General features: G+C 32.5%; 1 protein-coding gene across 1 annotated transcript in view; it reads right to left on the reverse strand.

Moving 5' to 3' along the window:
• LOC139512855 (transmembrane protein 19-like) overlaps positions 1–14375 on the reverse strand; it is a 19428-nt gene continuing 5053 nt past the window's right edge. The window contains exons 3-6 of the mRNA XM_071300784.1: positions 9048–9185; positions 7345–7602; positions 6585–6800; positions 1–3030 (exon numbers count right to left, since the gene is read on the reverse strand). Coding sequence (XP_071156885.1) covers positions 2864–3030; positions 6585–6800; positions 7345–7602; positions 9048–9185 — 779 coding nt within the window. The 3' untranslated portion in view covers positions 1–2863. The remainder of the gene's footprint in view (positions 3031–6584; positions 6801–7344; positions 7603–9047; positions 9186–14375) is intronic.

The raw sequence follows: 14375 nt of genomic DNA on the forward strand, positions 1-14375 counted from the left end.
TTATAATTCTCTGCAATTATGTCTGCTTCGTTTTAATAATAATAACAAATCAATACTTCTGTATATATAAACGCATCAAATAACTTTTATCTGCTTAAAAAAGGTTATATTTGTGACAGCAAAATATTTTACTATACAAAAACATAAAAATGCAAGTTCTGTTAAAAAGCAAGTCTCTGAGATAACTTGTTCAACTAATATTATTGTCAAAATTTGACCTCAACAATTATAATGAAGATTTTTGAATCAAAAGTATTAATCAAAATTAAGCTTTCGCTATTCTTTTTTTTCTTCATTATTTTGTTCCAAAAAAAGGCTAAAAACATTGATTAATGGCAATAATTGCCCTGTATGTCATACAGAATTAGTTAAAATTACAGTTTTATATTTGAAATTTGAAAGATTTTATTTAAATGGACATTCAATCAAAATTATTTTTTTCTTCACAAACCAATGAAACTAAATTTAAAAAACTTCTTTTAATTCATTGCTTTGAAACCCCCCTTTAAAAAAAACAACAACAAACAATGCACTTGAATGAGGACATATTTTTGGACACCCCAACCCTCCCTTCCCATTATCCTTGGTTATCAACCCCCCTTTTATAAATGGCTGGATCAGCACCTGCTGGACATATTTTTATATGTCTTCACACATATATCTAAGGGGACATAAGTGAAAGTATATGAGTATAAACAATTCATTCATTTTTTTAAATATAAAATAACAAAAAAAATTTTTTTTTATGGTTTATCTAAGGACCTTAGCTAAATACAAACATGGTGTAAATAAAAAAACATAATTTTGAAAGGAAAAAAACAGATCCTACCTCAATCACGCAATATTGTCTAGCTTAATCTTTAGGTAGGTCAATACTACAAATCAGGAGTAAATTAGAAATTATTTTAATTTTCACAATATACCAAAAAATCTTTAATTTAAACCAATTTCTACTTGCTTTAATCTTTTTATAAATATATTCTCTCAAAATTTATTTTATGAATAATCTACAAAAATTTTAACTCCTTTTATGAAAAATTGGTATATGAAGGTTTAATTAAAACATAACATTATTGCTTCCCCTGACAAAAATAAAACCCTCAAACACATTGCTGAAGTAAAAGTAATAACATAATGGTTTGTACACTATCATGAACAGTTCTTAACCAAAATAAATAACATAAAGCACAACTATCTTTGGCTAGCTTAAACTCAAACTTTATATCAGTGTCAATAAACATTTCCATAACACAGGTTTTTTTTTAAATTTTTCTAATTTGAAGTACTAATGAATTCAGTATTAATCATAGAATAAAATTCTTATAAATATTTTGAGAGGCTCAGTTTTTATGAACTTTTATTCTATTTAACAATTTCAGGCATTTTTTAAAGGCATTATTTTAAAAGCCTGAAAAAATAATTAATTTATAAAATGCCTCAATCTCCACAAGCATACTATAAAATGAATAAAATTTTCAGACATTTTATAAAATGAGCTGCTTCGGATAGAAATCAACTTTATGTAAGTGTACTTATATATATATGAATAAGACGTAGATTGATTTTGAACATTTATATACGTAATAAAAGATTAGTTTTGGTCTGTTTTGTGGGGTTCTTATAACAACTCAACTTTCAAAACAGTATAAAACTTTGCATAGAGTTTTTCTTAACCCGAAATAAGTTTACAAATGCATTGATATTCCTATTAGCATAAGGTCCATTTCTATCAGACGTAGCTCAAATGTTGAAATTTAGGAAATGCTTGTAAAATATACAAAATGTAATTTTAAATAGCTAGGTTGTAATATCTGAGCAGGTTAGAAATTACAGTCAAGTGACAAATCATGCTAACTATATATATTGTAATGAAATTAAGGTTTGGTTCAAATCATAGATAATAAAATAAGCATCATAAAAAATATATGAAAAAAAAAAATGCTGGTACAATTTAATCATAACTCAAAAATTACTATAAAAAATATTTCGTATGAAAATCAATCATGTAAAATCTAAATAATGAATCTTCAATTTTTGTTCAAAATAAAATTATTGGATTCAAAATAATAACATTCAAACAAGAAATGTTCTGATAATGCTGAAAAAAAAACTATCAAAATAAGCTTATATTCAAGCTGATGAAGTCAGTATCAAATAAATGGGGAATGTGTCCCACTTGCATATCATATAAAGTAATAAAGGGACATAACTCAAGAACATTAAAAGTGTCCCTTCTGTACTTGATCTGAGTTTTGTGGTAATAAGTACAATGTATTGTGTATAAGTGTCTGAAAATTTGGTAGATGCAAACTGAATTTACAGAACAGACATGAAAAATTCAGCAATTTTTCGTATTGTGAAGGGCCATTTCTCTAGAACGGTCAAAGTGACTACCTCAAACTTTAAACTTGATTTGTGTTTCGTGGTAATAAGCATTGTGTATAAGTGTCATTTGGTTGAGGCAAACTAAAGTTTGAGAATACCAACTAAAATATTCAGCATTTTTTTCATTTGTAAAGGGGCATAACTCTAGAGCAGTTCAAGTGACACACCCAAAATTCATACTTGATCTGCGTTTTGTAGTAATAAGCATTGTGTATAGATTTCATAGCATTTGGTTGGGGATGAATGAGGTCACACGTATTAATGTGAATATACATGAACATGTGACATTGTTACACTAATGCCTGATTTCATTGCTTAACATTTTGTGAGTATTATGTATCCTGTTCATGATCTGGAAAAGTATCAGGCTTAAGATCAAAAGGAAAATGAAGTAATTGTTGATATTACTGATTAGTGATTATCTCAAGGTGATTATACTTAGTTTGAATAACTAAACTTTACATAGATCAATTGTTTATCACAATAACAACCACCACAAATAAAATGCCACTTTAGGTGTCAACAAGCCACAGAATAAGGATGATAATAAGTTAACACTATGATTATCTAACAGTGACCAGCCACAGATATATTCCACATTTTTACCTTCTGTTTCTACAATCTTATGTGTTACTTTGTTGTATCCTGGAAATATAAAAATATACATCTCATCAACCTGTTATGATCTGAAATATCTAGTTAACCTTTAATCTAGTCAACCTTTAATCTAGTTAACCTTTAATCTAGTTAACCTTTAATCTAGTCAACCTTTAATCTAGTTAACCTTTAATCTAGTTAACCTTTAATCTAGTCAACCTTTAATCTAGTTAACCTTTAATCTAGTCAACCTTTAATCTAGTTAACCTTTAATCATTTTTACATGATCTTGAAAAGTATAAAATGACTAGTAATTTTTGGGGCCCTTTATAGCCCTTTTCTTGCTGTTCAATGTGAGCCAAGGCTCTGTGTTGAAGGCTGTACTTTGACCTTTATTTAATTAATTTTTACTTGGATGGAGAGTTGTCTCATTGGCACTCATGCCACATCTTCCTATATCTAAGGTCATTGGTTTCTACACAATAAATAAGCCTGCAATATTTTATGAAATAAGACTTTACATTATAATTTATAAAGCATTAAAATCTATCATGAACAATATATACATGTACAGGGACGGGTCCAGCCATTTTAAAAAGAGGGGGTGGGGTTCCAACTATATGCTCCCATTCAAATGCATTGATCGTCCAAATAAAAGGGGGGGGGGGGGTTCCAAACCTCGGAACCCCTCTCCCCCCCTGGATTCTCCAATGCATGTTTATGTATAAATGTTTTTATACAGATATTCAAAACTCAAATCATGGTGTTAAAGCCATTTGTACGATTTGCAGGACATGATAAATACACCTAAACCTCCAGTATGGAAGTACAAATCACTAGATTTTTAAAAAGTTTCTTTTCAATAAAAATTAATAATCTTCAGCTGAAATTTTGGAACAAATTTACTATATTTCTATAAAAAAAATATAAAATTAAGAAAATATCTAGTGAAAACTAAATTTCCATTTAAACTTTAAAAGTCTAAGGTTATGGGCTCAGAGATTGTAAACAATAAATCTTACAGGAGGAAATAATATTTACTAACTACAAGATATGCTTTTTCCTATACATTAGAGTGCAAAATGTTAAACAATATATTTAATTTCCCATAAATTTAGTATTTAATGAACTTTATTCAGCTATGAACTTTATTGCATGTTAAAAACCAATACACCAATTCAACTTCAATTAAAATTCCACATTAAACATGATATATACTACTCTTGAACTGAAACATATCTTTTTGTGGCTTTCTGCCCAGTTAAAACAAAGCAAAAGTACACTTATAAATAAACACAATATTTTTTGGACATTAAGCAATTCCAAATTTATTTTCTTTGCATGTATTGCATTAAAATAAAAATAATTCATCATTACTCTGATGGGTATTTTCACAATGATTTTATATTTAAACTGTTTTGCTCACTGAAAATTATACTTAAAAATGTCCTACACGGAAGAAATAGAAGAGTACACATGCTGAAATGCCTTGCCTGATTAATGATTGAGATTGAATTTTATGATAAAAAAAATTAAGGTCAAGGTCTAACCACATATATCACAAAAACTTTCCATTATCGATGGTCCAGGTCAAACTTTCCCTATCTGATAGACATTTGAACAAAAAATACAGGGTTCCAATGTCTCCGATGGTTGCACATATTTTATATGCTATATAAGGGCAATAATTCACTTTTTTAAAATGTATTTTAACAATTTAAAAAATATCTTTCATGTACAAAACTGTATGCATGAGATTGCTAATTTCAGTGATTTTCCAGTGACAAGAAATGTAAGTGTGAGGGTGTTGTAACAATGTAACGCTTTTAAGTATTTATATAGAAATGCTACTATATTCCCAAAAACGCATTCAAGTGAGTGATATTTAAAATTGGACATAAACTCAGTCAGAGAAGTATGAAACTGAAGGCCACAATAACCAACTATTTTAGGGGTACTGATTTACCCTCCCCCCCCCCCAAAAAAAAAGCATTGTCCATATATAAATGGAATGGTACCTAAGGAAAGAAGATCTGAACATTAAACTAAATATCAGTTTTTTTAAAACAGGGATAACTCGAGATGCCTAGGAACCTCAATTGCTATCTGGCAAATTTTTCACTTAATGGACCAGGAAATGATTGCCCCTTCCAAATTCAACTGAAGATGTATACATAAGTATTACTTTCTATCAAGCAAGATTCATAAAGAAAATGTTTCTAACATTAGAACAACCAAAATTGGTTCACATTGTTAAAGGTTTCAGGAAAATAAAAGCATCATTTCATTTCCGAAACAGCAACCATTCTTGCCACTTGTTTGATTTTTTAACGTGATGACAATGTGATGAGTCTTTCAATAATTTTCAAAACATATGTCAGAATCAGAGTTAATAGTTATGAAAACTGGACAAGTTATCATAATGAAAGAATTACTCTTTTGTAATGTTTTGCAGTCAGACAAAATCGAACAAAGAAGTCTATAGTGAAGAGAAATCATAGTATCCTGAGCATCACATTCATATACTTTATTAATTTTGCTCATTATCGAACAGTGTATACTGTGAACTATAGTTGCTTTCTTTAACTTTATTTTGTCTCTTTATAAGGAAAGTTGTCTCTAATACTATCATACCACATCTCTCAATTGTTGTATTCACATTCATTAGGTTAAAAAGATTGTAAAAGACAAATCAATGTTAGGTAACAAATAATTCATGCATATTAAGGATAAAAAAAAAACAACCTCTGGACAAAATTAGAATTATTTATGCACACATGTTCCTTCACTAAGTTACATCAGGATAACCATTGATTTGGGACCAAAATTGGAGTTATTGAAGCATCTCCTTTCCTTGTGTGTAATGATCTCTATTTAAGAAGAAATTAATCTTCCATCTGTAAATTTTTCTTTTTTCTGTTTAAAGTAAGAGTACTATTTACAAGTAAAAAGTTATCTGGAGTCTTCAAGATGATATAAAATCATCCTAAGATTTTTTTAAATAATACAAAATGGTTGGGCCATAATAAATAATAGGTTTGTTTGCCCAAACGCTACCTACCCAGAAAAAAGCTGCCTACTCAAATTCTTTTATTGTCCTGATTTGAAAGTTTTTTTTAATCAAATAGGCATGAAGACTAATAAACATCTGATACTTCAATTTCTTTTTTTGAAAAAAAAAAATGCCTATCTACCTACCCACTGTCTCAACCTTTGGGTAGGGTTTGGGCAAACAAAAATATTTTTAAGTGTGGCCTTGTAAATTTAGCCTATAGTGAATAGGTAAACTCCTTTCAAACTTGTGGATACATGTGAATAAAGCTGTACCAATACTTTTAGATAACAAAATTAAGTGCACTATGCCCAGTATAATGATATACTGTGGATTCAATTATTTTTGTGGGTACCAATTTTCGTGGTTTGAAGAAAACTTGTATATTCGTGGATATTTAATTTCGTGGTGTTGGCAAAGTCTGCATACATTCCTTCAGAAAATTTGTTTTTTCGTTTATCTTTTGATTTCGTGGTTCTCCTGTACCAACGAAATCCATGAAAATTGGAATCCAACGAATATTAATGAATCCACAGTACTATGTACTTACCAGAATATTGAAATATAGCACCAAGGTATGAATCTATAGTGGATCCTAGAACTCCTGCTATAGTACCTAAAAGAATGATAGGCCATTGTGGTGGACATTTCTGTAGGTATACATCTGACAGAGAAAATATTAGTGTCAAATAATAGGCCACACCCACCACTAATCCTCCAATCAAACTGCAAAGAGTTCCAACTAATGATACTCCACCATTTGTTCCTGCAGGAATAATTATAATATATTAAACAAAAAAGGACATGGATGAAAAAACATATTTCAGTTTATCAAACTACATGTAACTCACTTGTGAAGGTGATACTCAATAATGACTGAAGGTCAAGAGAATAAAATGGAAATCAATTAATTAATCCCTTAAATCCAGTGCCATAGAGCAATTTCTATATTTGTTATGTAATAACTTTTTGAAAAATGCCCACAATACAAATAACTTTTGAATGGTTTTACACTTGTAATTTTTGTAATTTTTTGGGCCCTTTATAGCTTACTGTTTGGTGTGAGCCAAGGCTTCGTGTTGAAGACCGTACTTTGACCTATAATGTTTTACTTTTACAAATTGTGACTTGGATGGAGAGTTGTCTCATTGGCACTCATACCACGTCTTCTTATAATTAAGTAACAACACTGCTCAAACTTAATTTCTTTGAATGAAATCTATAATACTCTATATTCAGAAAATATTTAAATAATTTAATAAATAATTCAACCTCCTTAAACAGGAGAAACAAATACACATCATACCCACCTTTAGGAACTTTTCTGAATGTTGTTATAAGTCTAGGTTGTGTATTATACTTAAAGACAGTCCCAAGCTCTGATGCAAAAGTATCACCACAGCTACAAGCTAGTGCTCCCAGGACAGCCATTGAGAAGAAAGAGGGTGTATATCTCTTAGAAAAATCTACTGGCATTTCTCCTACCCCATTGTCTAACATGTATATCATAGCAAACATTGATGCTATACCGCCATTACATATAACCTGTACCCAGTTTCTTTGTCCACCTGTCAAAAAAAACCATACATATCCTGTTAATTCAGGGCACTACAAATTTACATACATAAACAAATTTGTTATACTATTTTATGTAACTGTGAATACAATCTGAAAGACTCAAATGATAACTTTAAAACCAGTTTCAGATATTCTACTCATTTGAATTACTGCATCATTTTTCAAAAATTCTGAATCAGGAAGAATTGAGTATTTACACGCATACCATAGATTTATTGCAATTTGATTGTGTTTTATTCTTCTATTTGATATGAATGATGAGAGTTCAGAACCTTGAGATTAATACATGTACCACCAAAATATTTCTCCTATTATTCTTTGTAAATCAATCATTATCATAAACTGCAATGTATAATAACTTTATCCTTTTTTCAAAAAGAGTCACTCTTTATGCACAAGTCCATACCCTTTTCAGTATTCCTGTATAAACTTCAACTTTAGTAGTTCAATGCTTATATGGCGTTCATTATCACTGGACTAGTATATATTTGTTTAGGGGCTAGCTGAAGGACGCCTCCGGGTGCGGGAATTTCTCGCTACATTGAAGACCTGTTGGTGACCCTCTGCTCTTGTTTTTTATTTGGTCGGGTTGTTGTCTCTTTGACACATTCCCCATTTCCATTCTCATTTTTATTATAAATAAATATAAAACAAGTGAAACTGCGAGCTACTGCTCACTGTTGATACCGCCGCCCCAAGTGGATAATTTGAATAGTGTAAAAATATGCAAGTGTTCGGTAAACAGGAAGTTGTTGAGTGATGAATCTGAAAACGCATTACACGGTATAGCTGACTTGTATTAATCCTGAAACCAAATTTCAGAAATCCTTGTATAGTAACTCCTGAGAAAAATGTGACGAAAATTTTCAACTTGGCTATCATATGTAAAATCATACAAGTGTTCGGTAAACAGGAAGTTGTCGAGTGATGAATCTGAAAACGCATCACACAGTATAGCTGACTTATATCAAGCCTGAAGCCAAATTTCAGAAATCGTTGTATTGTAGTTCCTGAGAAAAATGTGACAAAAATTTTCAACTTGGTTATCATGTGTAAAATAATACAAGTGTTCGGTAAACAGGAAGTTGTCGAGTGATGAATCTGAAAACGCATCACAAAGTATAGCTGACTTATATCAAGCCTGAAACCAAATTTCAGAAATCCTGGTAGTGTAGTTCCTGAGAAAAATGTGACGAAAAATATTCATGGGACGGACGGACTGACTGACAGACTAACGGACTGACGAACTGATGGACTGACGGAAGGACAGACAGAGGTAAAACAGTATACCCCCCTTTTTTCAAAGCGGGGGTATAATTAAATTGAATTACATTTATACTCAAAAGATAGTGGAATAACGTTTTGTAATAATTTTTTTGTCTGTGTTAATAAGTATAATTTTATCACTATTTATAGAATATTCAAGATTGTTAACCTTCTTTAAAATCTTCTTCTAACTTCTTCTTCATCAATGACTTATATTTAGTTGCCTTTGAAGCTAACAGGAAGAATGTCAACAGTGAAGTGAAAAAACACAAGTTGCTAATGGTCAATAGGAAACCAACTACAATACCTGAAATCACAAGACACATGTTACTAATTGTCAACACCAAACCAACTACAATACCTGAAATCACAAGACACATGTTACTAATTGTCAACACCAAACCAACTACAATACCTGAAATCACAAGACACATGTTACTAATTGTCAACAGGAAACCAACTACAATACCTGAAATCACAAGACACATGTTACTGATTGTCAACAGGAAACCAGCTACAATACCTGAAATCACAAGACACATGTTACTAATTGTCAACAGGAAACCAACTACAATACCTGAAATCACAAGACACATGTTACTAATTGTCAACAGGAAACCAACAACAATACCTGAAATCACAAGACACATGTTACTAATTGTCAACAGGAAACCAGCTACAATACATGAAATCACAAGACACATGTTACTAATTGTCAACAGGAAACCAGCTACAATACATGAAATCACAAGACACATGTTACTAATTGTCAACACCAAACCAGCTACAATATCTGAAATCACAAGACACATGTTACTAATGGTCAACACCAAACCAGCTACCATAACTGAAATCACAAGACACATGTTACTAATTGCCAACACCAAACCAGCTACAATACCTGAAATCCGAAGACACATGTTACTAATTGTCAACACCAAACCAGCTACAATACCTGAAATCACAAGACACATGTTACTAATTGTCAACACCAAACCAGCTACAATAACTGAAATCACAAGACACATGTTACTAATGGTCAACACCAAACCAACAACAATACCTGAAATCACAAGACACATGTTACTAATTGTCAACACCAAACCAGCTACAATACCTGAAATCACAAGACACATGTTACTAATGGTCAACACCAAAGCAGCTACAATAACTGAAATCACAAGACACATGTTACTAATTGTCAACACCAAACCAGCTACAATACCTGAAATCCCAAGACACATGTTACTAATTGTCAACACCAAACCAGCTACAATACCTGAAATCACAAGACACATGTTACTAATTGTCAACACCAAACCAGCTACAATAACTGAAATCACAAGACACATGTTACTAATGGTCAACACCAAACCAACAACAATACCTGAAATCACAAGACACATGTTACTAATTGTCAACACCAAACCAGCTACAATACCTGAAATCACAAGACACATGTTACTAATTGTCAACACCAAACCAACTACAATACCTGAAATCCCAAGACACATGTTACTAATTGTCAACACCAAACCAGCTACAATACCTGAAATCACAAGACACATGTAACTAATTGTCAACACCAAACCAGCTACAATACCTGAAATCCCAAGACACATGTTACTAATTGTCAACACCAAACCAGCTACAATACCTGAAATCACAAGACACATGTTACTAATTGTCAACACAAAACCAGCTACAATAACTGAAATCCCAAGACAAATGTTACTAATGGTCAACACCAAACCAACTACAATACCTGAAATCACAAGACACATATTACTAATTGTCAACACCAAACCAGCTACAATACCTGAAATCACAAGACACATGTTACTAATGGTCAACACCAAACCAACTACAATACCTGAAATCCCAAGACACATGTTACTAATGGTCAACACCAAACCAGCTACAATACCTGAAATCACAAGAAACATGTGACTAATTGTCAACAGGAAACCAACTACAATACCTGAAATCACAAGACACATCTTACTAATTGTCAACACCAAACCAGCTACAATACCTGAAATCACAAGACACATGTTACTAATTGTCAACACCAAACCAGCTACAATACCTGAAATCACAAGACACATGTTACTAATGGTCAACACCAAACAGCTACAATAACTGAAATCACAAGACACATGTAACTAATTGTCAACACCAAACCAGCTACAATACCTGAAATCACAAGACACATGTTACTAATTGTCAACAGGAAACCAACTACAATACCTGAAATCACAAGACACATGTAACTAATTGTCTACACCAAACCAGCTACAATAACTGAAATCACAAGACACATGTTACTAATTGTCAACACCAAACCAGCTACAATACCTGAAATCATAAGACACATGTTACTAATTGTCAACACCAAACCAGCTACAATACCTGAAATCAAAAGACACATGTTACTAATTGTCAACACCAAACCAGCTACAATACCTGAAATCACAAGACACATGTAACTAATTGTCAACACCAAACCAGCTACAATACCTGAAATCACAAGACACATGTTACTAATTGTCAACACCAAACCAGCTACAATACCTGAAATCACAAGACACATGTTACTTATGGTCTACACCAAACCAGCTACAATACCTGAAATCACAAGACACATGTTACTAATTGTCTACACCAAACCAGCTACAATAACTGAAATCACAAGACACATGTTACTAATTGTCAACAGAAAACCAGCTATAACACCTGAAATCACAAGACACATGTTACTAATTGTCAACACCAACCAGCTACAATACCTGAAATCCCAAGACACATGTTACTAATGGTCTACACCAAACCAGCTACAATACCTGAAATCACAAGACACATGTTACTAATTGTCTACACCAAACCAGCTACAATAACTGAAATCACAAGACACATGTTACTAATTGTCAACAAGAAACCAGCTACAATACATGAAATCACAAGACACATGTTACTAATTGTCAACACCAAACCAGCTACAATACCTGAAATCACAAGACACATGTTACTAATTGTCAACACCAACCAGCTACAATACCTGAAATCCCAAGACACATGTTACTAATGGTCTACACCAAACCAGCTACAATACCTGAAATCACAAGACACATGTTACTAATTGTCTACACCAAACCAGCTACAATAACTGAAATCACAAGACACATGTTACAAATTGTCAACACCAAACCAGCTACAATACCTGAAATCACAAGACACATGTTACTAATTGTCTACACCAAACCAGCTACAATACCTGAAATCACAAGACACATGTTACTAATTGTCAATATCAAACCAGCTACAATACCTGAAATCACAAGACACATGTTACTAATTGTCAACACCAAACCAGCTACAATACCTGAAATCACAAGACACATGTTACTAATTGTCAATAGGAAACCAGCTACAATACCTGAAATCACAAGACACATGTTACTAATTGTCAACACCAAACCAGCTACAATACCTCAAATCCCAAGACACATGTTACTAATGGTCTACACCAAACCAGCTACAATACCTGAAATCACAAGACACATGTTACTAATTGTCTACACCAAACCAGATACAATAACTGAAATCACAAGACACATGTTACTAATTGTCAACAGGAAACCAGCTATAACACCTGAAATCACAAGACACATGTTACTAATTGTCAACACCAACCAGCTACAATACCTGAAATCCCAAGACACATGTTACTAATTGTCAACACCAAACCAGCTACAATACCTGAAATCACAAGACACATGTTACTAATTGTCTACACCAAACCAGCTACAATAACTGAAATAACAAGACACATGTTACTTATTGTCAACAGGAAACCAGCTACAATACATGAAATCACAAGACACATGTTACTAATTGTCAACATCAAACCAGCTACAATACCTGAAATCACAAGACACATGTTACTAATGGTCTACATCAAACCAGCTACAATACCTGAAATCACAAGACACATGTTACTAATTGTCTACACCAAACCAGCTACAATAACTGAAATCACAAGACACATGTTACTAATTGTCAACAGGAAACCAGCTATAATACCTGAAATCACAAGACACATGTTACTAATTGTCTACACCAAACCAGCTACAATACCTGAAATCACAAGACACATGTTACTAATTGTCAACACCAAACCAGCTACAATACCTGAAATCACAAGACGCATGTTACTAATTGTCAACAGAATACCAGCTACGATACATGAAATCACAAGACACATGTTACTAATTGTCAACAGAAAACCAGCTACAATACCTGAAATCACAAGACACATGTTACTAATTGTCAACACCAACCTGCTACAATACCTGAAATCCCAAGACACATGTTACTAATGGTCTACACCAAACCAGCTACAATACCTGAAATCACAAGACACATGTTACTAATTGTCTACACCAAACCAGCTACAATAACTGAAATAACAAGACACATGTTACTAATTGTCAACAGGAAACCAGCTACAATGCCTGAAATCACAAGACACATGTTACTAATTGTCTACACCAAACCAGCTACAATACCTGAAATCACAAGACACATGTTACTAATTGTCAACAGAAAACTAGCTACAATACCTGAAATCACAAGACACATGTTACTAATTGTCAACACCAAACCAGCTACAATACCTAAATCACAAGACACATGTTACTAATTGTCAACACCAACCAGCTACAAAACCTGAAATAACAAGACACATGTTGTTACTATAGGTCATTGATAATACCTGTTTCATCCTCTAGGCTCTTGGCCCATTCATGGCAATTAATTTACACTTTTAATTGTTGGAGGAAGCATGAGAAAACCACTGTCATTTAGCAGAAAAACTAGCACTCATAGACAATTTAGATATAAATTAAATAGTTGTGCCATGATTGTGGTTGGAAACCCACAAACTCAGTGTTTATCAGGCACTTGATCACTGTAGATGAACTTCTTAGTCCGCTTAGCATCAAAGGTCTGAATTGGTTTAAGAGGATAACATTTAATAGATGTTAATCAGTGATTACAGAAGATTGAAACCAAGTGATAAAAACTTTTCCCATTATAGTAGTTATCACTTTAAGCTAGGTGAGGATACAAAAATGAAAATTTATCATATCTTCTTGTTGCTGTGTAGTGTCTTCTATAATATACCAAACCTGATATGGCAATGATAAGTTAGTACACAACAACATCCTAAACCTTACTGCCTTTGTACAATCATCCATTTCAATTTGCAAAACCAATCTAGATGTTTTGGGGAATTTGAAGTGACTTCCATACAAGTGGGAAGCTTAGCTAGCTATAAAACCAGATTTAATCAACCATTTTCTACATAAGAAAATACCTGTACCTAGTCAGGAATATGGCAGTTGTTATCCATTCATTTGGTTAAGTTTAAATATATTTATTTACAGTGGATTGGGAAACAAGTTTTTCAACTTATATTAGTCCCTTTCCACTTTGC

This window comes from Mytilus edulis, chromosome 2 (genome assembly GCF_963676685.1).
Source record: "Mytilus edulis chromosome 2, xbMytEdul2.2, whole genome shotgun sequence".
NCBI classification, from domain to species: Eukaryota; Metazoa; Mollusca; class Bivalvia; order Mytilida; family Mytilidae; genus Mytilus; species Mytilus edulis.